This window comes from Protopterus annectens, chromosome 7.part0 (genome assembly GCF_019279795.1).
Source record: "Protopterus annectens isolate FY-2018-M chromosome 7.part0, PAN1.0, whole genome shotgun sequence".
Classification (NCBI taxonomy): Eukaryota; Metazoa; Chordata; order Ceratodontiformes; family Protopteridae; genus Protopterus; species Protopterus annectens.
In genome coordinates this window covers 1,633,237,863-1,633,265,672 of record NC_056739.1, presented here as the reverse complement: position 1 = coordinate 1,633,265,672, position 27,810 = coordinate 1,633,237,863, and the positions used below count along the sequence as shown (strand labels likewise).

Below are 27,810 nucleotides of genomic sequence, written 5' to 3'. Positions count from 1 at the left end.
AGAATCCCCAAATTCCACACCTTGAAGAAAATGGACAGAAAACACATTATGGTGGGGTGGGGGGCAAGCACGTCTGCAACCCCTAATGTGTGAAATAAGCCACAATATTTGAAAGAAGTACTATTACAGATAAATAAATCCATGGTTTATTTCTGACAGTGTAAAACACAGTGTATTTTATATGTATATTGAACATGCTTTTTTCCTTCTTATACAGTTATGTGCTCAGCCACATCTGATGGAAGTTTACCATTCCCTTTTGGAGTCTGTTGTATCCTTACTTAGCTTTGGTCATACCTGTGAAACTATTTGATGTTTTCTTCCAACATTTTCTTAATACAGTATTTGGGTAGGTCTCTGAAAACTTCCTTTGTGTGAGCTTTTTTTGTTACAAAAGCAAGAGAACAGGTATGCTCTTATTTGTTTGTGTCTGAGTGATGTCACTGCTCTTAGTATTTTTGCTAAGCAAAAGAATCCTTCCGAAATTCATTTTTTTGTTGTTTTTTTAACAAAGCAGTACATGTATATTTTTAAGTATATTTTACTGGTCTCATTGCAAATAATAATAATAATAAATGTGCTCAGTGTTACTTGTGTCTGATGGAAGCGTAGAGGTTTCAGATTGTACTGCAAGGAAAACTCTTAAGAGACCTATTTGAAAGTTAATAAAATAGTAATCATGATTGCCAAGAGATGGCTTGTGAATAATTAAAAAAATATACATTTCCTGAATACATTTTTATCTGTGAAAATGCACTGTTTTAATGCTTACTGTCCTGTTAAGTTAAACTGACAAGTGGGCACCTTTCCCTTTATTTTAATTAATTATATGGTTTTGTCACAATTCACATAATGGCAGGTGGACAGTGGAAGTAAAATGTACATATGAACTAACCATTTTTTTATTTGGACTGGATTTAAGATATTGCCTTTTTCGACTGCTCTGGTGTTCAGGACAATCAGGGGCATGAGGTTCATATTTGCGATAGAAAAAAAAAACTGAGAGAAGATAGATGAAGAAGATTTTAGGGCAGCAGGCAAGGTAATGACCAGCTGGTACAGTGAGTTAATGCAGCTTCTTTCTTTGTTGGTGCTGAACAGTTACAAGGAATATCTCTTTATGATGGGTTTCCAGTTCAGTGGCAGATAGAAAGTTAATGTAGGAGCTGAGAATGCATGTTCACCCAGGAGAAGTGCTATTAGACCTTGAAGTCGATCTCAAGAATTGAATAATTCAGTGACAGGAACAGCAAGCAATGATGTGAGACCAGCTAGTCTTGACAGCTATGCAGATGCGATAAGAGCATGGCCAGACCAGCATTACTGTTGTACAGATGTGGGAGGGACAACTTCAGGTTATCCACAAGAGGAAAATGACTGCAGTGGTAGTGAAGGACTTCTTGAAATTGAAAGCCATCTGCTGTGGTCAATTGACTGTCCGTGATTTTGGCCGGGTTAGTCTGAAGCTAGAGGAACTGTTTCATTTCCACTAAGGGAAACACAAGTTAAATCAATAAGAAATTATCTAGAATAGACCCAAGACTTGGATTACTCATAATCAGGCACAAGGATCTTGAGGATAGTGATAAGGCATGGCTCAGGCAAAATAGAATGCACCTTTCTGACCTAAGGGGTGGATCTAACCACAATCTATGTAAATGCTGCTATACTAATAGACTTGTATCATCTTTAGCAAATTTATCACACTCTGTATTTTTCACTTTTGGACACAATTTCTGACTACTTTGCACATGATTTCACTGTCCTATATAATTGCTCAGTACTGTCTTATGTCACTGTCCCTTCATCTTTTTGGATGGCTTTGTACTTATCTTTTTGTTTGTATTACTATGGAGCTTTTCTCCTTGGGTCTCCACTGAAAATGGGCTTCTGGCCCAGTTGGACCAACTGCAGTTAACGAATGTCAAATAAATAAATGAATAACAGGCCATTGTCCCAAGCAATCCATAAGTACAGCCTAGAGTGTGAGGGAAAGATAAATAACAGAGGTATAGCAGTTGTCGGGGGGGGGGGATCCACCATATCCTGGTAGGACAGCAGCAGGAGAAAGAACCCAGCCCACCTCTCCCAAAGAGAAGTAAGGGGACAGGGGTAGGAGGATAGGGGAGGCCATGGGGTGGGGTGGAGGTGGAGATCTAGGGAACCTTCTCTTCTATCATTATACATTGTTCTGGGTGTAGCTGATTTATGGCATAGTAAAACTGGCTCAGAGAAAGGTGGGTAAAAGGAGGAACTCCTGGGTGACAAGATATTTGCACATCATTAGAATGAATGCAGACCTGATGCCAAGGTGTGTAATCCAGCAGCGAGCACTGGCAGGGTTCAATCCAGGGTGCACAAGTCACACTGCACCTGGTGCCTGCCAGCAGTCACTGATAGTTCCCCATGTTCCAGGCAAGGGTGATAAATTAGTAAGTGAAGCAACAAAAGGTCTAAGGTCTTGCTTGGCAAGGCTTGTCACTGATTAAGCATATCTGTATACACATGTAGAGTGATAGGCATAGTCTGTACCACTGTTTATAAAGAAACTGTAATAATATGGATCATGACAATCAAATACTTGAGTGTTTATTTTAACTGGGCTTGCAATAACAATGTACTGTTCTCTGGGAACAAGGCATCATCCATTATAGTTAATGAGATGCAATCGATAGTGCTGTTTGTAGTTCAAGGAGTACCTTATTCAAGAATATAAAAAGATTATAATCAGATTAGGCGAAGGTAATTAAATAATGAATTTACAAAACATATAAAGGGAGAATAAAACAATGTAGTGTATTGTTTAGGAAAAGAGGGAGACTGACATATTACAAAAACAGAGATCATTTTAAGTGAATCCACTGACTTAAGGAGGTTACTATTTTTAAAAAAATACTTGTTTGAGAACAATAAGGCATATTTTCTAGATACAATACAGACAGTTGAGAGAATGCAAAAAAACTTTTTTCCACAAAAAGAACATAGTAAATTATTATTGCAGGCATTCAAAGGAGATCGTATAATAAAGACATAATTTAGGAATTCTTGAAACAATCAAATGGCAATTGCAATGAGGGGTGTTAAGAAAGTAAACTGTTGCAAATGCAAGGCCTGCAGTTTATCAGGGAAATACTGAAACATGCAGGCAAGCTGCTCTGAACCATCATATCTTTAGCTTATTAGCAAACCCGAAAATTGAGAAAACTCAATGAGTCAAGCAATCATACCTGTAGCCTTATAAGTTAAGCACAGAACTAAGCTGACCAGAAGAGCCAAATAGTCATATCCTTCATCAAGGTATAGATTTCTGTGTTTCTTTTGTTTTCATTTGCTGACTAGGTAAGCCCACTAGACAAATAGTTTATTTTCAGGAGCTACTTTGGGGCACTGTCTAGTTAAGTGACTTACTCAAATTTATACAGTATGTAATGGAAGGTGGAAAGAAACAAATCCTGTATTCTGGGCATAAGGAGCCATTCATTAATAACTCAAAGCTTTAGTCCTGTCTACTAACTGCCCAACAAACTCTTTGAATAGATTAATAACTCTTTGAATAAGCTTCTTTGGAGGAAAAAATGTCAATAATGAGGTAAACTAATGCAAGGAAAAAAACAGCGTATTTCTTGTCTGACTCAGCTGCATTAAATAAAAGCAGAAATCCTACTCATATATCTAAATGTTTAGATGATAGTCTGAGAATATATATCTTAAAAAATGACTTGTTGCTTTTTAATAGATTAATTGTATTTTAACAAGAGGCTTATTGCTTTTTAATAAATTAATAAACAAAATGATAACTTGCTAATAGTACTTTCAATTATTGTTTTCTACTTTGTAGGTAAAAGAATGGCTGTGTTTAAACTGTCAGATGCAGAGGGCTTTGGGAATGGACATGACTACAGCAACACGTTCAAAGAGCCAACAACAAATCCACTCACCTTCATCTTTATCCCCCTCTCATCAGCCCAAGCCAGAAACAAAACTACAAACCAAGACGGGTGTCGTAACAGATGCAGAAAAGCAGTCTAAAATTACAACATCTGGATTAGTGCAGAGTAGGGATGTTTCTCAACCACACTCTGCTATACAAAAAGTAAAGCCAGACACAAGCCAAACAGTACAACACATGCAAGCCCAAAGTAGGCCTACTGCTGAGCAGAAACAGATGAAGACTTCGCCTCATCACCAACCAACTAAACCAACTGTTGCTGAACAGCAAAGAGGTGCTGAAGATTCTCCTGCAAAAGGCCCGCTTGGACCTTCCCCTGCAGTGCAGGATCAGTCACAAGAGGGTATCACGGGGAAGCTCTTCGGCTTTGGTGCTTCCTTGCTTAACCAGGCTTCAACTCTTATTTCAGTCCAGCCTGAGCAACCAGCATCAACACAGTCATCCCCTGCAAAGGTCACTCCAAAAATAGTGTTTAGTGATGCAAGTAAAGAATCAGTGATTAAAGATCCGGGGCTTCCATCAGCTGCCCCAGGAAAGGCTGGAACCACACCCTCTCACATGCCAGGGAAACCAGCGCAGTCCAGTCTACCAAAGGAGATAAGAAAACCGAAAGTCTGCTGCCCATTGTGTAAGATAGAGCTCAACGTAGGCTCTGTAGACCTTCCAAATTATAACTCCTGCACAGGGTGTGGAATGCAAGTCTGCAACATGTGTGGATTCAACCCAACCCCTCACTTGGTGCAGGTAAGGCCACTGATCATACAGATTAATTTTAGCTGCTGGTAAAACTGATGGAATGTTTCATAGTGATGTTGAAGTAGATGAATAAATGCAGATTTCTAGGAGAAATCTTTGACATCTTTAATGTATTTCAGCTCTAAAAATATATATAAAAAGAGTTGAAAATATCCAGCATTCATTTGAAGAAAGTTTTGTGCTGTGGAATTGATTATAAATAGTACAAATTGTAATCTGAATTTGAACAGCTATTCACATATTCTCCAGATCACAATATGATATGGATATCCATAAAACAAACCGCATGATTTTAGAAAACTCTTTGGGTTAGTTACTAGATAATTTGCCCTGTTTCTCTTGACGTAATACTTGCTAATATTAACTTGAAATGTTCAGTAGAAACATGTACGATCAGGAAGGATATAATGATCTTATTTTTGTAAAACTCCCCTTTTAATATATTGAAGGTGATATGGTATTGTAAAAGTGTCTTTGCATCTTACATTGCTTATATGATTGCCCTCAGATTTCTCAACAGATATTCTATGGTTGTCTGTCTGAGAGATGTCCCTCGTGTTATGCAGGTAATACTGATCTTTCTGATAGACTGCTGATCTTCTGAAGAGTAAAATACATTGATTTAAAAAAAATAGTCTGAAGCTTGTTTAAAGAAAACTGAATGACTGAGAAAAGCTTTGATATCATGCCTTGGGCATGAAAAATACTCTGAGAAAATGATTATCCTTTTAAGTATTGATAATGATGATGCAACATGCAGGAATAAACAACATGAATACATATCAACTTATTAATCATGTGACAGAGTTTTCATCAGTAAAACATAAACTACAAATTAAAAAAGAAGGCTAGGATGTCAGTCAGTGTGTGCCAGTTTGTACATTTCCTTGTCTGAATTGTGAGACTGCAAACCATAATTCCAAGGAATGAATTATCAATCCTGAGGAGTTACAGAAAATAAAATGATGCCGTGTTTATATCCTTTTAGTTTCTACATACCTAAGGAACATGGACTATCAGACAAGCTTTGAAAAACGGCATTGTTCATATTCAATATATTCATACATAAGTGTTATGTAAGGACAGTAATGCAGACATACACATAGCAGTTATATCTTGTAACTGTTACTAAGCTACAATTTTCATATAACAGAAAGATGCAAAGCATTCAGGTGTGGTAAAAGGATATAGCCAACAATTCCAAATATATTCAATAACAATGTAAGCAGACTCTTTATTTGTTTGTCTGTTTTGCTCAGGTTTATATGCAGAGCAAATGCCTTTATTATTGCTTTCTGAGATAACTAGACAGCTCTGATGCATTTCTTCAGACATATGGATTTTAGGAATGTGCCAATTTTCAAGGCAGAATTATAGCAACTCTATCAATTACATAGATAAGCATGGATATAAAGGCACTGAATGAAGTATATCCCCCTGTGTTAGAAAAAACAAAGGTATGGGTACTAACCACAATGATGAACTCATATGATTAACATCCATCCTCAGGTGACATGAAGATGTTACACATTAGTTATTAGGACTTCTTGATAAAGAAACTTTCCCAAGCTGCCTTCACATTGTCTTCTTCCAAAATTGTACCACAGTACCACCTCTTTCCACTTCTGAGGCCAGTAGAAAGTGGAAAGGTTGAGGCCCATGTCAGAGAATGAAAAAGGCAGAAGTTAGTAGAAGTGTGGGGTGGACGTGGAGGTTGAAAGGAGAGAATGATACTAAAGATGCACCTTTTTCATACAGATCTTTTATTATGAAAAGTACCAATAACCTTCCAGAACTTTCCTTATCTGATCTGATCTTGGTTGATGTATGGTAACTTCTGAGACAGAGTCCCAAGCTAATCCTGTTGGGTAGCTACTCTCATGGGCACCTGCCTCTAACCATGGTAACCTTAAATGAAGACCTGGACCTGGCAATAGTATCCAGCTTGTAATACACCATGAATGTGCTAAGGAAAATTCAACTTGCTCAACACAGATATTGTCTAAAGTCATGTTACAGAAACAGATCATACAAATAGGTACCACTTTTGTGAAATGAGACCTCAGGTCTGTGCTTTTCTGTTTGTTTCTTTCCCTATATGTAAGAGCAAAGATTAACTTGTTTGATGACATACCAGGCTGCTGCTATGTTTTGAAATAGATGGAAAAAGCTCCATTGGGATGTGAAACCTGAAAGGCCAGAAGGTGAAGCTTTAGCATTAGCTCTGGCATGGTATTATAGAAGTCAGACTCCCAAGGCACTCAGGTTCCTTGTACTGTCTGCACATTGCAGTGACCCCATCTAAGACAGATGCACTGATGGCCAATAGTGGCCATGGAGTCTGAAGATGGAAGTAGTTCTTTACCTGAAGGATCACAAGATCCAGTCAACAGACTAGATAAATAAAATATACCCTATAGATTTGAATATAGAAAAGAAGAGATTCAGAGTGTTGGTTAAATTGGACACAGAGCTATTAACCTTAGACCCTCAAGGTAGAGTTCTGCTGATGCTGTTTGGAAAAATACAAGATGAAAAACAGCTTGAGAGACAAAAACATGTGCGAGAAAAATAGCTGAAAATGTTTGAACCAAGGAAAAAGAAAGTGGATATCAGGACCTGAGTAAGTGATACTTTGACTTAGCAAGGTTCAATGTGAGGGAGGAGAACAGCTAGAAGCAGAGACCCCTTCTGCTGGATGTGGCTTACTTATAGCAGAAAAAAAGAAACAGTCATCATGACAGGGAAACTTTGGATCCCTGCTTCCTAAGATAAGCTGCTGCTGTGACATACATTCTTGAACATGGTGGAGACAGAGGTGCATCCAAACAATGCTCCAAGAGTGGTAATGATCTCTGCTTACTCTAAGAAGCTCCTTTGACACTTTGGCAAACTTGATGAGGAAATTAGTGTTTGGAGTTCCAAAGACCACATTCAGCTTCTTCTAGAGAGTTAAGGGATGATGAAAAATTGCACTATGGCCATGTAACATAACTCTTTGTGGCCAAAAGTGTTTAAGTCAGAAAAGTCAGAAAGATCTAGAATAGGCATGGGTGTTTGTTGACAGAGGCATCACTAGGATCTAAAATAGTTCTGGCGCATTTGATTTATTTATTTATTTTTTGTTTGTTTTTTTATTTATTTTACAGGCATTAAAAAGAATCTAGAATTAAATGCTCGTCCTTTCCAATCAGTGGATTTGAGCTTATTGGATGAGAATGTTGTTGAAGTACTTAAGCAGCTTCTTCCTTGCATTAACTTCTGATTAAGTGGGACAGTGCTACAAGCTCCAGATTAGTACAGGGAAAGTACAGTGTGTCACATGACAGTAACTGCCCTTAGTAAAGTATCCCTGAAGATTCTTGTCTATGGTGGGTCTGAGGGAAATCCCCCCCCCCCCACTTGCTTCCTGTGAAACATAAGCAAGGGGATGTAACTGGTTCTGGGGATGTTTAGGGCTTCCTAGATGTCACTGTGGACCATGCCCTTTGAACTCAAAATCTTTTGGAAGTAACATGGAATGACTCTTTATTCCCAGTGTTCTCTAGCTGGTGTTGCTGCAGGACTTGATGTTACCACAACTGATATTAGGTCCTCTGTGTTCAGTTAATGAGTGTTGTGGTGGATGAAATTTGACACCTACAGCCTTCAGGCTCTATCCTACTCCCTTCATTTCCTTAGTAATACATAGCTAGGAGAGCAAGTAGCTGTGCCAGTTCCTAGTTCTTGCTACTATAGCAGCTGTTTATTCAGCATTATGGGCCAAGCATACCTCTGAACTATCCCTGATTTTCAGGAATGTCCCTGATTTTGACTCAAATTTTAGCCCTGTCCCTCTTAATCCTTCCTATAAACGGTGACCTTTGGGAAAAAGTGGTTAATAACAATTAATAAATAATGACAATAATTAAAGTTATAGACTTCTTTTATTTCAGAGAAGGTATACTAATTCATGTTCTCTTATTCTGTTAATGTCTCAAATTAATAGTACTGATATTTAAAAAGTGTCCCTGATTATTTCTGCATGTGTCCCTGATCCTGTTGAGATTTGTCTCTAATTGGTTAAGAGCTATGGGGTCAAGCAGGTCATAAGGTTACTGAGACTTGAAGTTTATGAGTAGGACTAAATTGCTTTTCTTTAAGAAGCCACCATGCAGCTTTTTTCTCTCCAAAATCTATTTTCCACAAACTTCAAAAAAGTGCAGCATACAGTATGTGTGACAGTTCATCTTCTCATGCAGTATCTGCTGGGCTAATATAAGGGATGTGAACCAGTCTGTCCATATCCCATGACTCCTTGCCTGTGAAATGCTTGCATAGCACTTCCACTTAAATTGTAATGTCTGGCTTGGAAGTCTTCTCCTAAAGTTAACATTACCAGAAATGCTGAATATTTTGTTTTTGCCATCTTTGAAACTATTGCTATTATATCCAAGATCTCCCAGGGTATCTTTGTAACATCCTAAAAACATTAACACGATGAGGAAAAATACAGAAGAACTGAAATGGAAAGCATCAACTCTTTTAGAGTCACCAGTTTGGAGAGGAGACAGATTCAGTGGACCAAACCTACTCGCTGCTGCATTAATTGCACAAATTCAACCAACACGGGAGATCATCACAAGATATCAAAAGGGAATCTGCCCATTCATATTCATTCAGATCTTCAGTAGGTATGTCCAGATCTGGCACAATGTTTTTGTTTGGGAGGAGTACATCTTTTGCTTCTTTAGGGGAAGCTCAGCCTCCAGCAGTAAAGTGTAGGCAAGGAAGGGTTGCATGGGAGCTGAAGGCTGAGAGTGCCAGCATGGCAGAGAATTAGCTGATGCCTCTACTGTCCATGGTGGAAAAGCTTGTATTGATGCTTCTGGCACCTTTAATGTTAGCAATCACAACTATGGGTGCCTAAAGGGCACACAGTAGGATGCTCAACATCAAAAAAAGTCATCAATGAAAAGGTGCCAGAGAAGGTGTTGGACCCTGAACTGACATCAAAAACACCAATACAGGGTAGATGAACAATATGACTGTCTTAAGTCTCGGAATCTAGTATAAGAGTCCGCACCCTAAATAAGTGAGGCTCAACCTGCTTGTTTCCATTCTGGGGATGGCAGGGAAAAAGAAACTCAGATGAAAACACTGCTGAAGGCCTGTATTCCACTACAACCAAGTTTATATTTTTCATCCTTAAGGTAGTCTTAGCAACCAGCAGATCATAATTAATGGGAGTAAATGCCACTGAATGCCCATCCAAAAGGAGATACGAATATAGGGAGATGGGAGTTCTGTAGTCTAGCAGAATCTCGTGGGGAAAGCTGCTTTAACAACTAAAACAAGTCTGATTGTTCTCACTGTCCTAGAGAGAAGATGCTCTTCACCGGTTTGGGCTTGCTTCGCTGCAGACCTTCATACCAGGAAGTGTGACGAGATCTGTCAGATTTTCTTAACTTGTTATTTTTTAAAGGGGGTGGATAACCTCTTCAATAAGAATAGTTTTCAGGTTTTAGCAAAGCAGTTGAAGAGGAGTGTGTGACTGTTGTCAGTGTAGAGAAGCTGGAAACAGTAACCTTCCTGCATTATCTGCATAATACATTGCAAAGGGGACACCCCTGTGACAGGAGAAATGATAACTACTCAGTATGAATTGTTTCCTATAGAGAGAGAGAAAAGGTGATAGACTGACACAGGAAGAGAACTTTAAAAAAACTCTGAAAAAGAAAAAAAACAAAGGTAGTTAGAATTAGTAACTGCACTCAACATACCCATTCAAAAACTATTGTTTTTTCCTTGGTTGGCAATATCAGTTCAAATATTTTTATACCCCAACTGCATTTGGTCAGATATTTTACTATGACAATAAGTTACTGTTGGAGATGCAGTATGGGTGAGCTGGGGGTTGGGCTCACATTTTTTGGGAGTGCCATTTTTTGCTTTTTCAAAAAGGACATAGAGGAAGCATAATTCTTTATGGTCTGAGGTACTGCCCTTCAATCCACTACTAATTTTGTTAGGTCTTAATCTGGTAAAGTACAGAACTGATAGAACACTATTGGATCTGTTGATGTTAGCTGCTAAGAAATGCATAACATTAAACACAATAATCCTCCCACAAAGACTGAATTCCTAAAACTTATGAAAAATCTCATTAACAAGCAAAATGATACAGAGAATATCAGGGAATCAAATGTTTAGAAGGAAGTGGAGGATATGGTCTTCAGATTATATAAATATTACTAGAATTACTGATAACTATGTGATACAGGTTAAGATAACAAGTGAAGCTAAGGCTGTACTATGAGTTTCAGTATATGTTTGTTGTTACTTTTGTTGTACTTGGTTTCATTCTTTTTGATTCAATAAAGTTGTTTTTGCAAAAAGAAATATGGATTTATTTCACATTACAAGTTAGCATATTTAGTAATAACTTGTAACACTGTCTACCACTGCTAATTTTGTTTATATATTTTTTACTAAATAGTGCAACTTGTAATGTGAAATATGTAATTTTGTTTATATATTTTTTACTAAATAGTGCAACTTGTAATGTGAAATATGGGTTTATTTCACAAGTTAGCATATTTAGTAATAACTTGTAACACTGTCTACCACTGCTAATTTTGTTTAGATATTTTTTACTAAATAGTGCAACTTGTAATGTAAAATATGGGTTTATTTCACATTACAAGTTGCACTAATTAGGAATAACTTGTAACTGTCTACCACTGCTAATTTTGTTTAAATATTTTTTACTAAATAGTGTAACTTGTAATGTGAAATATGGGTTTATTTCACATTACAAATTGCACTATTTAGTAATAACGTGTAACTGTCTACCACTGCTAATTTTGATTAGATATTTTTTACTAAGTGTTCAAAGAAAAATAAATTAACATAATGGTTATACTACTTAGCTTCATGGGCAAATGGATACATTATGGAAAACCACATGGCAAATGCCTCAGTAGTTGTCAGAGAGGTGATTTTGAGTACTATAATTGACATATAATATTTTGCTGACATTTAAAGTGTTGAGTATATCAACACCTACGCTCAGTGTACACTAGTGTAGACGATCTGTATTCAAGAACATCCATACCAGATCTTCTGTGTTTTCTGGTCACTCTGAAAGATTACACTGTGTACATGTAGTCTACACTTTCTGGTAACCTTTATGAATCCCTCTCGATATTTAAAGCTGCAAGAAAATCAGTAGGAAACTAAAGTTAGGAGGAAGAAGGTGTAAGTTATGCTTGTGCTGGCTGTTCACTCAGAATGTTGAACTGTTAATGGAGACTTAGTTTGGGCATTGTTGAATCCCAGGAATAGTCTTACATTGTGAATACTTCCACACTTCCGTCAAACCTCACATAGTTTAAATAATACACCCTCGTATAACTTCTCCTTAAGTAATGTTTTGGACAGACTCTGGCTAATAACATGCTGCTTTCTATTCCAAACATGCAGGGTTCAAAACTCTTCCTTTCATTTTACTTTATCTTTTTTTTTAATTGACTTAAAAGTAATATATTAAGACTGTCCCTGATGTCTAATGGTGGTACAAAGAACTAAAACTCTGCTAATGAACTGTTTTGTGTCCTGACTGAGGGAACAGGATGTTTGTGTCTTTTGTCTTTTCCTGGTTAGGGGTCGCCACAGCGGAACTCCGGTCCGCTAATGATTGGCAGTAGAGTTTTATGTGCTGGCTTGCCGGGTCTAATGCATAACCTTCAACGAAGGAACACCCGTTCACGCATGTCATCACACAGAAGACGCTCTAACTAAGAATTGAATGGGCAACGGCTAACTGTGAGGCGACAACGCTACCGCAGCACCACCACCGCAGTATTGAGGGAACAGGATATAAAGCCTTTTTACTTTCCTTATTATGCCATGCTGCTATTATGTACATCCCTGATGTCTAGCATTCCTCCTTCCTCTTTCATCCTGCACAAGTGTTGTCCTTTTAGTATATTAAGTATCCCTCATGTCTAGTCTTTTTTCCCCTTCCCAGTATTGCAGGATGTGCATACGTTTGTATGATCCACCCTTCCACATACACAAAAACACATTCACAAATTCATGCACATGCAGCCCTACCCACCTGGCCACACTCATGGACAAACTCACTCATTCACACATGCGCACCCACAGACACGCACCTTCCCTAACTGTCCCCCCTAACTACCTTTACTAACCCCCTTCTGTGACCACCCAGACACACACACACACACACACACACACACACACACACACACACACACACACACACACACACACTCACCAACAGCCACTTATCCCCCTGCATTCAACATATACACACACACACACACACACACACACACACACACACACACACACACACACACACACACACACGCACACACCTTCATAAATGGGCTGCTGCTATCTATCCACTAAACTCATTGGTAATTATTCTAATGTGATGTCATCTATTGAAACCAATTTTGCTGTGGTCATTAACAGAGGAGGCCAAACTACCTTATGCAGCTGAGCGATTCTCTGAATTATTCGGCTGCATTCGCCAACGTCAGAACTGGAAATGTTTATTATGAGCATTAAAATGGGCTTAGAACTCAAAGTAACCTTTTTGAATTCCGCCCATTGTGTATTAGCATTTTTATGAGTTTGAAATGTTTTATTTGTGATATTTTGAGTCCTGAATTTAGCAAGACTGACTGTTCCATTTTAGATTTTTTTTTTAGTATTAATATTATTATTCATGAATTTAAACAGTATAATTTAATGTTTTCTTCCATCATTATGTCATATTACTTTGGTATGGGAATTATTCTTAAACTTCTTTCTTCAGTTCCAGTCATTGTCTGCACCTTTCATACCCTTGCCTACTTTAAACTGTTGAATTACTACACCCAATATGTCAATTAGCTTACTGTTCAAAGATGGTCTTTTTGTCCCCACCTTAATCTCACTAAAATGTACCATCCATTCAACACATTTACCTTTCTTTTTTCCCTTTGCACTGCAGTCATTAGCAGTCTTACTTTTTTACCAGCATGCCACATACATCAACCCTTTTCTCTTACTCATGGACCTCTTATTATAGTCCTGGTACACAGCAAATGGACAGAAAGCCAGTTTCTTGACTTTCTTTCTGAAAGCTTGTTTCCTGCTATCTAGCAATTACTTTGTTTGACTTTCTTAATAATTTTGAAGATTAATTAATCCGCTGCATTGTGAGCACTTATTATTTATAGCTCCAAGAGCAACGTTCCATACCTGTCTGTTAGAACATTAACCCACTTCTCTTCTTATTGTATATATTCATTCATGAAATACATACACACTACAGCTGGTTCATGTCAATAATCACTAGTTCTGAATTAAATCAAGCCAAGATATTTTTGCTAATGGCTTGGCCATTAAAAACAGTCATTGAAATATATTAAGCTGTATAAAAGCATTGAAAGTTATTGTGATCAGGTGTTTAAGATCGGATGTTGACAGTATCCTGACATTTGTAATGTCCTTCCTCTTCACTGATTAGTGTTGGTAATATAGGAAGAGTAGGTTAAAACTGATTAGGATTTGAATAAGAGCAATATTTCTAAACATGGCACATGGATATGACACATTTCACAATGTGATGCAAGTTAGAGCTGCTGGCTGTGATGGTTTGCTGCTTTATCCACTTGAGAGACTGTCTGTTTGCAGAAGTCTTTGTACATTTGCTAGTGGCAGTTAAAATGCTACAGCTGCAGTAACAGTTTATATTTAACAGACCATTTAACAGTGACTGTTGCTGTTGCTTAGCAAGTGGCAGAAGTAACATTCGATCTACTGCTTCTAAAAGGGATTTTAATACCTGCATGTAAGCCTATGCTGTAACTAGAGAGTTGTTACTGGCGGTACCAGGTGTTGTTGACAGCAGAAACAGTGTGCATCATGGGGGTTAGAGAGGATGCAGCAGCATTAGACATTATCAGTTGAATAACAAGGAAAATAAAAGATGTGTACTCGTAAGGGAAACTTAATCAATGATATGATGAATGGCACTTTGTGCGAGCTTTTCCCAGCAAACAGTATTTATCCAAACCATATCAATTAAACATTTTTTACAGAGATCCATATTACACATGTGACTTGTGTGCTAAATTAATGCAAGGTGAATGAAAAGAAGCAGGTACAAAAAAGTTACTGTTTAAAAGAAGAGTTTTATACTGTTGTCTCTGCCTTCATCTCTAAAGCCTCACTGTAACACTATTCTTGCTACAAGAAGTTTCAGGTGTTTGCTTTCACTGTGAATTTATTGGCTGCTTGCCAGGATGCTACCTTCATATATGAATCAGATATTTTACAGTTCTTCCTATGGTTATAGATGCAGTACAAAAATGCATGGGTAGAGCCAAGCATATTGCATGTACTGTACATCGTGGACTTTTTAAACGTAATTTATTTTATGCAGTGGTATGACCTAAAATATAAATAAAAAGTATAATGGTTTTCACTTTTATGTTTTCTTAAGATGCAATTTCTTTAGAATACTTGTCTGGTTAATTATTTTTAAGCATGTTTGATGTTTGTGTGTGGTATGTGTGTGTGTGTGTGTGTGTGTGTGTGTGTGTGTGTGTGTGTGTGTGTGTGTGTGTGTGTGTGTGCGCGTGTGTGTGCGTGAGTGTGTATTTATATATATATATATATATATATATATATATATATATATATATATATACATATATATATATATATATATATATATATATATACACACACACACACACACACACACACACACACACACACACACAGATATAGATACATGAATATATGGAAAAGCTGTATTGCTTTGGGATGGGCTACAATTGTTGGAAAAGGGGCTGCATTTTGGAAAGTGGTATATAATTCCAAAAAGTCTTGCTAAGCCATGGCAATAATGCGCCCATTAGGTGATGTTAAGACCACAAGAGCATTGTAATTCAGCTGGTGACATTGTATACTTGACAGCAGTCTTCTTCCATGCAGCGGCTAACACATACTGGGATTGTGAGGTGTGAAAGAAAGACTGCATACCCACCTATTACTGCACAGGAGGTGTCTGTGCGGCCATGTATCATGTTGCCACTCTAAGGGCATATTTTCTAGTTGAGCTGGCAGAATCATTAAAATGCCTGAAAGGAAGGTTCATGAACAGTATTCTCAGTGGGGTACATTGTAAAATAGAGTGTGATAGTGAAAGGAAGTGGAAAGGAGAGAGAGAGAGAGAGAGAGAGAGAGAGAGAGAATAATCTCTGTTAAGAGTAGATGTCAGTAGAAAATGCAGTCCCACACCATTTTTAGGGAAGCCATTAGACAAGAACTTGACATGAATGTTAATAACATCATATTACCATAAGATGAGGCTGCAGTGGTGCAGTGGTTAGCGTCGTCACCTCACAGCAAGAGGTTCTTCCATTCGATTCTCGGTTGGAGCGCCTTCTGTGTGGAGTCTGCATGTCCTCCCTGCGGTCGAGTGACATTTAAAGACATGCAGGTAGGTGCATGCGTGAATGGGTGTGTCTTCTTTGAAGGTTGGGCATTGGGATGGCAACTTGGCACCATAAAAATCCACTGCCAATCATTAGCAGACCGGAGTTCCACTGCGGCGACCCCTAACCGGGAAAAGCTGAAAAACAAACAACAACAACATTACCATAAGATTATGCCATCTTGTACATTTCTTGTGCTGTACAAGATTGTCAGTGGGCCTGCATCTTTATCTAAATAAGATGGGATAAGTAGAATAATTTGTTTTAAATCTGTCCGCAGTATTCTTCTTCTAACCTTTCAAAATGATAGGCTCTAACTGTTTGAATTTAGAAGGAACTTGCAGTAAGTGTGCTCACTGATATTGTTCATCAAAATGCACAAGCTTGAGATTTTTTTTCATGAAAATGCTTCTCTGTCAGGAATGAATAGAAAATTTATGAATCATTTCTTCAAACCAAAGTTTATTTTCTTATTACAGACTACCACACTGGAAGAAGGATATAATTTAGTCTATGGTGTCTCTATTTCCAAGATGCCGTATTTAGTTGCTAGGAGGGTTAAAGGAAAGTGGTCATGATCCAGGTGTGCATTAGCTCAGGTCCTCATCAGCAATTAATGTATACAATGATGTTACACAGTGATAAATTGCTTTGTATTTCTCTGGCTTTGGGTTTCAGTGCATCTTTGATGTTTACTTGGGAACATACCATAACTACAGTGAATCCTCACTGGATATGTTTATTTATTTATTTATTTAGACTAAAAGTATGCCATCATTTTTCAGAGAAGGTGACATTTTAATTTCTTTTTAAACATTTTATGCTTAGATTTACAAACAGTTTATCTTCTAATTCTGTAGTGGGGCCACAGACATTTTCTCCGCATGTGAATTTACATGACTCAGACTTTTTTTCTATTAGATTTTGCATTAATTACAATGAAAAGTAATGTAGTTTCTTCTTTTCAAAGTACAGTAATATACTGCAGTTTAATGACAGTTTGTCCATTCCTAAAATAGAACTGCAGTAGTAAAAAAAAAAAAATTTGCAGGTGTTAATTCAGCAGTGTATCTTTATAGGACCAGATGTGTGACCCTAGCTACCTTGGATCTGCTGGTACTAGGAGGATTTTTTTAGGAGCCCACATCAAGACATTTCCCTTGAGGTGGATTACCAAACCTTGGGCAATATTTGCTTTGCAATAAGCTGATGTCAGATCTCTCAAAAATAGAACCATAGCAGAACCAAGAAGACAAATCAATGGACTACATATTTAGTATGGTTTATTGCACCAGCATGCTCAGCAGGCAGACTAAAGCATGGATTGTGGCTCTTTTGGTAAAGGACTGTCCCAACATCTAGATAACCTCTTTCCCTGACACAGAAATTAAAGGTTAGTGCCTGATGTATGACAGTAAGGTGTCAGGCACCCACCTTCCTGTTTTTTGAATGATCTTAACTGAATGCCCCTCCGTGGCCAAGTCAGAAGTGCAGACTATTCTAAATGAGTGAGATGAATACCCTTGAGGATATATACCTTGCCCATCAAAGGCTTTCTGTAGGAGCAGGTTGACATCTGCCAATCTAACTGGCCTACCAGCCACCCATGTGAACATCAAGACCAACCTAGTGCCCCTAGTGCAGCAGACTGAAGCAGTGAACTGTGTAAATGGCCAATCACCTCAGCTTATCTAAACACACTTGCTGCCCTTTACCCACATGTTCCACCTTGGATTTCTTAACCAATAACAAAATAAAATCCCTGTGACTCACAATGTTCTCCCAACAAAGGGAATTTAATAATTCACTGGCACAAAATAGACCCATGTACAATGAATTGAACAAGGCAGCCATTTTTGAAAAGTATAGAAATCAGTTACTGTGTTAAACAAGCCCTGAACAATGATAATGAGGAGGTGTTTCCCTACAGGCTTCCTGGAATTGTGTGAAGCCCCTCAAATATTCTCCCAGCTCTTGATCAGCCTACCAGACATCCAGTGGCTAGATACAGCCTGAAGGCCCAAAAAAGCATGTCAACCAGGCTAAAACTGTGTTGGAGAATCTCTTAATGTGCATCTGACATCCAGGAAGTGAAGGACCAAAGGCAACCCCCAAATTCTGTGGCAAGAGGCCAAGCAGCTATAGAAATCCTTGAAAGTCTGGAGTGACAATGAGTACACTTTCCTGGTGTTGCTGGCCCTTGACCTTATTAGCAACAGATGCAGCTACTCTTCTCTAATCAACCAAATGTCCACAGTAACTGCAGTGACCTTTCAGTTTTGGGTCTGCCAGCTGGCAAAACCTGGTGAACTGAAAATGGGAAAGACTATAGCTATAGGATTACATCAGCCAAGCACATGCACACTAGAGTAAGACAAACTAATTTCCAAACTCAATAAAACTAAAAGCCTAGTTACAGAGTGTATCCATTTGGACTTCGAAGACCATTTTTTTGAGGGCATGGACAACTGCAGTGTTGTCTGAATGAAATAATGCTCTACTGTTGTGTAATTTGTCCTTCCACACTAAAGTGACAACTCATATAGGAAAGATCATCAGGAAAGTAATTCCCCTCCTACTGTCTTCTGACCAAGGCTCCAGCCATTTTTCAGGGAACCAACTGCCTTGGAAGTAACCTCCCATACGAAACTCTCCTGCTGCATCCATAAAAAAGATTAAGGTCGCTGAAAGAAACCCAGGGGGACTGCTAAAATAATACACCATTGAATTGGTTCAAGAATGTGAACCAAAACCGGAGGTCTTCTTTAACCCTTCTGGTCAGATGAACCTTGTAATGTTTTGCTATGTTTCCTTTCAACAAGTCAGAAATGGACCAGAGGAAAGTCCTACATGAAGAAACCGCTTTGCAGGAAAAATTTAGTAGCCCATAAAGTTGCATGATTTCCCCCATGCAAGTTTTATTTACCCCCCCAGAAATTTCCAAAGTAAGTGCCTAGCCTGCTGTAATTTATTTGGTGGAAGTTTAAAAGACCTATCAATGGTATCAAATGCTAAGCCCAAAAAGGTCAAGACCTAGTGATCAAATTGGGGTCTATATTATAACATCGAAGTTTTTAAACATCGAATGTTATAATATCAAACCACAAACACCAAAATCTGAAAATATTGAACAGTCAGAATTCCGAGAAACATACACACAACACAAACACACACAAAAAACAACAATCCACACACATACACTTAAAATCCTACACCTAAACTTAAACTAAACTTTACATACACTACTAGTTATCCACTTACCTTATCCCAACCCTAACCCTAATGTCCGTCACTATCGCACACTCACCTCACCCGCACCCTAACCCTAACTCACCTAACCCACCCCTAACCCTAACCTACACACAATCGCACACTCACCTGACCCGTGCCCTAACTCTAATTCACCTAACCCACAACCTAACCCTAACGTCCACACAACTGCACACTTACCTGAACCCGACCTGTAATGTTCCAACATATTGAATGCTGAAAACAGTGAAGCCACAGCAATGGCCCACCAAGTTCTTTCCCAGGAAAGAATTCGATGTCCTGCACCTTCGCTGTTTTCAGTGTTCGACATTACGGGTTCGATATTATAACATTCGATGTTTAAAAACTTCGATGTTGTAATATAGACCCATCAAATTGCTATGACTAAGGAAATGATTTTTTGAACTATAATACAGAATCAGAATTGTCTAGACATAGTAAGGCCTTGTTTAGTCTAATTCTGGTGGCTGCCAGAAAAGCAATTACTAGAAAATGGAAATCAAAGTCTAAACCAACTGTATTAGAAGTAGTGAATATAGTAACAGAGATAAAACAACTGGAATTGGGGTCTTTAGAAAAGGTAGGAGCAAATTACATAGGAAAAATGGGATTTGTGGGAGCAGTACATGCAGAATAACATTTTGGAGGAATGAGATTTAAAGGAAGGCGGGATTTGAATGAGCTGTTTAATGTTTGACAGACAATGACTGGATAGATTATAAGTGATGTATAATGTTTGCAACTAAAAATATGTCAGTATGGTTTGTTTTCATTTATATAAATGTATGATTGGCTATGTCAAAGTGATAATTTAATAAAGGTGCCTCTTGTTTAAAAAAGACCTGGCTCAGCCCTTCTGACTTGTCGTTGACCAACGGTACTCCTAAAATACCATAAAGCTCTTTGAAGACCGACATGCACTGAACTGCCCCTTCCTGTTCTTCACCTACTATCAAAAAATCATCCTGGTAGTGGATCGCTGATTGATGATGTGCTTTGCATTTCCAACACCAATGGAAAGCTGTGCTGAAAAGTTCAAAGTTAGCACAAACTCATGAGCACCCCATGGGCATGGCAGTGCCAAAAAGAATTTCCCTTTGAAATGAAAACCCAAATATGGCCAGGCTTCCTGCCTAACATGAAGAGGGCAGAATTCTGACTGAATATCCAGCTTACAAAGCCAAGGGTTTGAATAGCACAAGAAGACCTTTGCTTTGCTACCTGATCCAGAGAAGAGTGACATACCTTAGTCTGGTCTTTGTTAATGAAATCGTTGACCGAGGGACCCGCCAGATGCAAGAGGTGGTGAATCAGCCTGGACTTACCGTCCTGTTTTGTAGAAAGTAAACCAATTGTTGAAATTTTAAAAGTAGGCCAGGGAGGCATGGAAAAGGGGCCAATTACTCTGCTGGCTGCCCATTCTTTTTCCATTAAATTAGCTGCTATTTCTTCATGCCTCTTAATGAATGAAAGGTTTCTAACTGAGTTGGAATCTAAAGGAACCAAAGAACCAATTGTGAAACCTTTACTGAAACATTCAAGAACAAATGTGGCAGTTTCTTGTTCAGGATAGTCAGACAACAACCGGGTCAAGTTATCTAGCTGGGTTGGTGAGTGGGACATATGCAGAATGGTCAAAACCCCTTCCAGAGGTGGCTTTGTGGCCACAAAAGAACTGCTTGCCTCTGGAAGAGTTATCCTGTACCTCCCCAAGTCTTCACTCTAGGTGAGGTAAGGGAATGCCAGGTCTACCCTGACTTCTGATCCCCAGCACCTAAATGCAGGATGACCTTTCCCACAACCAGAATGGAAGTGAGTGAACTTAAAACCTGGCCAAAGGCACTTCCTGCAGTTAAAATCCTATCAGAACTTTGCCTCACTATTGTTTCTGCCAACACCATCCATCTCAGGGGCGGCCAGCTTGTCAAGCATGGCACTCAGGCAAATGTTGGGGTGTTTTAGTTCCACCTGAGGGACTTGACAATGGCTTTTAATTTCCTGAATCATTGATCATAATCTGCCCAGCCTGAGCCCCCTTTGGCATGCTGCACTTCTTTAATGGTCAAAAACTATGCTAGCAGAGGCAGGGACTGGCTTGGATCCTTTTCTATAATCACTCCCATAAACATCATGAGGCCTAGTGACCAGGTATCTCAGTTTTTTGTTACCATCACTCTGGCTGAGGCTTTTTTTCAATGGCTGCCATTAAGTCCTTGTTAGAAGAATTGCCATCACTGAGAATGGATGATGCAGTAGTACAGCAGTAACATTGTCACCTCCCAGCAAGAGGTTCTCTGGTTCATTGGGGTGCCTTCTATATGGAGTCTGCATGTCCTCCCTGCATTTGTGTGGGTATTTTCCAGATCCTCCAGTTTCCTCCCATATTACAAAGACATCCATCTGGAGTGTTTCTCCCTGGGCCTCTGCTGAAAATTGGCTTCGTTCCAAGTCAGACTTTCTCGGTAGACAAATACTAAATAAAAAAAATAAATAAATAAAATATACCATATTCTCTCGTTATCCAGTAGGTCAAATATTCCCTTCTGAGAATCTTTTCTTGCACTCTGGCAGGGATGTGGACCATGATGTGGGACCCAGGGGAGGTGGAAACTGAAAGGTTCAATGTTGCCATGGGTAAACAAGAGCTGAGTAACACAAATATCTGGATCAGGCAAGACGGCACCCTTAGCAGAAATGATGGTCTCAAACCCACACTGAAGGTTGGGTAATGGTGAGGATGAAACCTGCTACATCTTGGTCGTTTCTGCCTCTGCCTCCCCAAGACAGCAAATTCTTTCCACAGCTAAGTCAAACAATCTCACCCTCCCTTCACCTGGCAATGAATTGATAAACTCTTCCAAATATTCCTCAGAAGACTGGCCTCTGTCACTCATCCCTGCCCCTGCTGCCCCCCCCCCCCGAGTCATTACCCACCACTTCCAATGGGGCTTCTGACGATGTTGAAGGATGAAGCCTTGGGTCAAAGGCATCTCTTTTTGTTTTCCTCCTTGACCTCTTGCAGGGATCGAGCCAGTCCATTAAGTCTTCATCAGGACTCATCCCAGGTCTTTTCCTGCAATTCTGCCCTTGTTCCATCATCTATACTGCTTCCAAGTCCGAAACCAAACCTTATACTTCTTATTTATTTATTCATTTACTGATTTATTTATTTAGTTAACATTTGTTTACTGGGAAAATTTGACTGGGACAGGGCCCATTTCAGTCGACACACTCCAGACGCATGTCTTTGGAATGTGGGAGGAAACTGGAGCACCCACAGGAAACCCACGTGACTGCAGGGAGGACATGCAGACTCCATGGGTCTATATTAAAATCACAAAGAGGTGTTACATTGAATGCCTCTTCAGCAACGCATAAAGACCGAAGTCTGAAAATAGCAAAGGCTCAGGCCAGCGATTTTTTTCCCAGGGAAAAAAGTCGCTTGACCTGAGCTGTAGCATTGCCCTTTACCCCACTGTAGTGAATCTTGGAGTTGGTATATTTAGTTCAGGGGTGTCTGGAGGGCACAGCCCCCCAATTAGTTATGTTTTAAATAGTGTGTATGTGTGTGTGTGTGTGTGTGTGTGTGTGTGTGTGTGTGTGTGTGTGTGTGTGTGTGTGTGTGTGTGTGTGTGTGTGTGTGTGTGTGTGTGTGTGTGTGTGTGTGTGTGTGTGTGTGTGTGTGTGTGTGTGTGCTTGGTACTAGCAATTTCTTTCCCAAGGAAAGAAATTGCTGTTTTTACCGTTTGTGGTTTACAGAGTTCGGTCTTTATGTGTTGGTGAAGAGGCATTCGATGTAACGCCTCTTCACAATTTTGGTATAGACCCAACTCTACACAGAAGGCACCCCAGCCAAGAAATTAACCGGAAAACCTCCTGCTGTGTGGTGACAATGCTAACTGCTACACCACTGTGCTGCCTTGGGAACCCATCCATAAAAGTCTGTAGTGGAGTGGGACCTGCAAAATAGAAAGAGTAAGAACCATGAATGAAAAAAAAAAACTGCAGAGCAAAGCCATTCATAAAATGTTTAAAAGCTGCTGAACAGCCTGAATTCCAAAGAGATAACAACATCCCCTGTGAAACTCGATGCCCTGTCACTGTGTAGTTCTAGAATGCCACCACCTAATCTACTGAAAACCTAGATTACCTTCAGACCTGTCCCTTATAAAAATCCCATGTAAAAAATGATGTTGTGCTGTGGTGGGGTTTAGAATGTTGACACTTTACGTACCATACAGCTTATTTTGCCTTTCCCATTTCACTGTAATGAAAAACAGCAGGGCCCTTTCAAAGGATCAGACCATCCAACTGAAACCTCAGTGGGCCATGGGACCAGGAACCAACACACATATCCCAATGCCAACAGATGTCCACCTCAATCTTTGTCATTTTCTCCATGAACTCACATGATTATCATCCTATTTCAACAAGTCCCATGCATCCATCGTGGGAGACTATAGTTGTTCTAAATATGAAGAAACCAAAATGTTGAATAGACTCCCACAGAACAATCATCTGTATATTCAATGAACCGACCCTTCTGTTTAATGCATTACCCCCCCCCCCCCCCGGAATAGCCAAGCCTCTCTGGAGCTCAGTAGACAGTTCCTGCTCTCATGACAATAGTGCAATGCCTCCCTTATTCACTAAAATACTCTGTGCTGCTAAACCAGCAGGCAAGAGCTGCGGGACTTGCTATCTCATCCATTCCCTTTTAACCGCTGATGGAACTGATGAGAGGAAATTGCTGCTTGCCTTAAGAGTCAGGTGATTTAGGACTGCCTCTCAAAAAGGTCGCAGACAGCAAGACTTACTGATAAGTTGTCCTTACTTGCCTTCAGGGTTTTTTGATTTGACCTAATCATTTTCACTAGCATGTGAAACTAACATTCTGAGGAGAACATACAATGGGTGGATGGTGCTACCTACTCCTCACATGTTTAAAGAACTAAATCAGCAATCCATCCTACCCATTCTAACAGAAAGCACTAGATGGTCAGCTACCCAATCTCTGACAGGATGCTCCAATCTGCTATGTGTGCTTGTACACATACCTCAATTCCCCCAGGATGGACACACCTGCCCTCCCATTCCATCATCTCATGTGTTTGAATTGCTAATCAAATCCAGGTTGTCTGGGTCACAATAAATGCTTTATCCCCTTTGTCATAGTGCTGGTTCATCTGTCTCTGTCTATTAATGTGTATGCATGTATGTACATACACACACACACACACACACACACACACACACACACACACACACACACACACACACACACACACACACAGATATACATATGTATGTATATTTGTCTTTAACTCAAATGGTAGAATGCACATTTGGTTGAAAAGTTTTTGTGGGTGTAAACAAAGAAAGAGTGAATGCTTATTTGTGTGAAATGCATATGACTGAATTTAATTTTACACGGTCTTGTTTTCATGACATATCTCTCCTGCTTTTTATAACTAAGTACTGGCCTAGCTATGTTCAGTTCTAACATAGATGGTTGCATAGGAAGCTACAACTTTACTTCAGGGTTAACTCCCAGTATAATCATATTTTCTGAATGGACAATCTCTACCTCCATGCACAGAGACTTATATAACTAATCTTAAATCACTGCACCACCAAGAACTCTAGACCTCTTTGTAACATTAGTGATTTTTTTCCCCTCAGTAGCTCAGTGCTTGGTATGACATCTGATGTGATCAAGAAGTGGAGGAGGAGTGTAAGGGCAGCACCAAGGGTCAAATGGTGGAAATTGAAAAAGGGTAATTGTGAGGTAGAGTTCAGGGAAGAGTTAAGACAGGTACTGGGTGGCAGTGAAGAGTTACCAAATAGCTAGGTAGCTACAGCAGAGCTAGTAAGGGAGATGGCTAGAAAGGAGCTTGGTATGACATCTGGACAGAGGAAGGATGACAAGGAGACATGGTGGTGGAATGAGGAAGTACAGGAGAGCATACAGAGAAAGAGGTTGGAAAAGAAGAAGTGGGATTGTCAGAAAGATGAAGAAAGTAGACAGGAGTATAAGGAGATGAGGTGCATGGCAAAGAGAGAGGTGGCAAAGGCTAAGGATAAGGCATATGAAGAGTTGTATGAAAGGTTGGACACTAAGGAAGGAGAAAAGGACCTGTACCAATTGGCTAGACAGAGGGACCGAGCTAGGAAAGATGTGCAGCAGGTAAAGGTGATAAAGGATAATGAGGGAAACATACTCACAAGCGAGGAGAGTGTGTTGAGCAGATGGAAAGAGTACTTTGAGGGTCTAATGAATGAAGAGAATGAGACGGAGAGAAGGTTGGAGGATGTGGGGATAGTGAATCATGAAGTGCAATGGATTAGCAAGGAGGAAGTAAGGATGGCTATGAAGAGGATGAAAAATGGAAAGGCTGTTGGTCCAGATGACATACCTGTGGAAGCATGGAGGTGTTTAGGTGAAATGGCAGTGGAGATTTTAACCAGATTGTTTAATGAAATTTTGGAAAGTGAGAAGATGCCTGAGGAATGGAGAAAAAGTGTTTTGGTACCGATTTTTAAGAATAAGGGTGATGTGCAGAGCTGTAGTAACTACAGAGGGATTAAATTGATCAGTCACAGCATGAAGTTATGGGAAAGAGTAGTGGAAGCTAGGTTAAGAAGGGACGTGATGATTAGTGATCAGCAGTATGGTTTCATGCCAGGAAAGAGAACTACAGATGCGATGTTTGCTCTGAGAGTGTTGATAGAGAAGTACAGAGAAGGTCAGAAGGAGTTGCATTGTGTTTTTGCAGACTTAGAGAAAGCATATGACAGGGTGCCTAGAGAGGAATTGTGGTATTGTATGAGGAAGTTGGGAGTGTCAGAGAAGTATGTAAGAGTGGTACAGGATATGTACGAGGGTAGTGTGACAGTGGTGAAGTCTGTGGTGGGAGTGACGGATGCGTTTAAGGTGGAGGTGGGATTACATCAAGGATCAGCTCTGAGCCCTTTCTTATTTGCAATGGTGATGGACAGGTTGACAGACGAGATCAGACAGGAGTCCCCGTGGACTATGATGTTTGCAGATGACATTCTGATCTGTAGTGAGAGTAGGGAACAGGTGGAGGAGACCCTGGAGAGATGGAGAGATGCTCTAGAGAGAAGAGGAATGAAGGTCAGCAGGACTAAGACAGAAGATATGCATGTGAATGAGAGAGAGGATAGAGGAATGATGAGGATGCAAGGAGTAGAGGTGGCGAAGGTGGATGAGTTTAAATACTTGGGATCAATACTTAAGAGCAACAGTGAGTGTGGAAGAGAGGTGAAGAAGAGAGTACAGGCAGGATGGAGTGGGTGGAGAGACTGTCAGGAGTGATTTGTGACAGACGAGTACCTGTAAGAGTGAAAGGGAAGGTCTACAAGAGGGTAGTGAGACCAGCTATGTTATATGGGTTGGAGACAGTGGCATTGACAATAAAGGCAGGAGTTAGAGCTGGATGTGGCAGAGTTAAAGTTGTTAAGATTTGCACTGGTTGTGACAAGGGTGGACAGGATTAGGAATAAGTATATTAGAGGTTCAGCCCAAGTTGAAAGGCTTGGAGACAAAGCCAGAGAGGCAAGATTACGTTGCTTTCGACATGTGCTGATGAGGGATGCTGAGTATATTGGGAAAAAGATGCTAAGGCTGAAGCTACCAGGTAACAGGAAAAGAGGAAGGCCTAAGATAAAGTTTATGGATGTGGTGAGAGAGGACATGCATGTGGTTGGTGTGACAGATCAAGATGCAGAGGACAGGCAGAAATGGAAACAGATGATCTGCTGTGGTGACTTCTAATGGGAGCAGCCGAAAGAAGAAGCTCAGTTTTCACACATATGATCATTGATATTTTTTGCAGTTCCTCACGTGGTGATTTTTTTTTGCTGCTCACTCTGTGACTTTCATCTACCCCTAGATGATGTTTAAAGAAGTAATTCTGAAAACCACCTGATGTAGTATTTAGTCTTATAGCATTTTTACATTAGTGCACATACTGATGACAGTTTCAACAATATCAGTATTATTTCTGTTATGTCAGTGTCATGAGAAACAATTATTTATCACTCACTGTTACACTACAAGTCTCTGTTTTATGGTAGCATTACATTTTGAATAAAAACATGCAAGGGGACACTATGAAATTATAACCAAAGTGTAGTATTCTTTTGCAATGTAATTATCTATAATAGAAGAAATCTTAATTATTTCATATGTATTGCAGAGGCAGGCAGCAGACTAATTAGCAATCTATTTCTTCAAGAAGTATTGAAATTCATGCAGAAAAGAGCTATTGTTTTTTATAAGGCATCATACTGTATTTCTTCACAGAG

General features: G+C 39.5%; 1 protein-coding gene across 1 annotated transcript in view; it reads left to right on the top strand.

Moving 5' to 3' along the window:
• The window catches only part of BSN (bassoon presynaptic cytomatrix protein), a 2,988,702-nt gene that overhangs the window by 527,475 nt on the left and 2,433,417 nt on the right, over positions 1-27,810 (top strand). Inside the window, exon 3 of the mRNA XM_044076415.1 lies at positions 3,839-4,693. Within this exon, the coding sequence (XP_043932350.1) occupies positions 3,839-4,693 (855 nt within the window). The remainder of the gene's footprint in view (positions 1-3,838; positions 4,694-27,810) is intronic.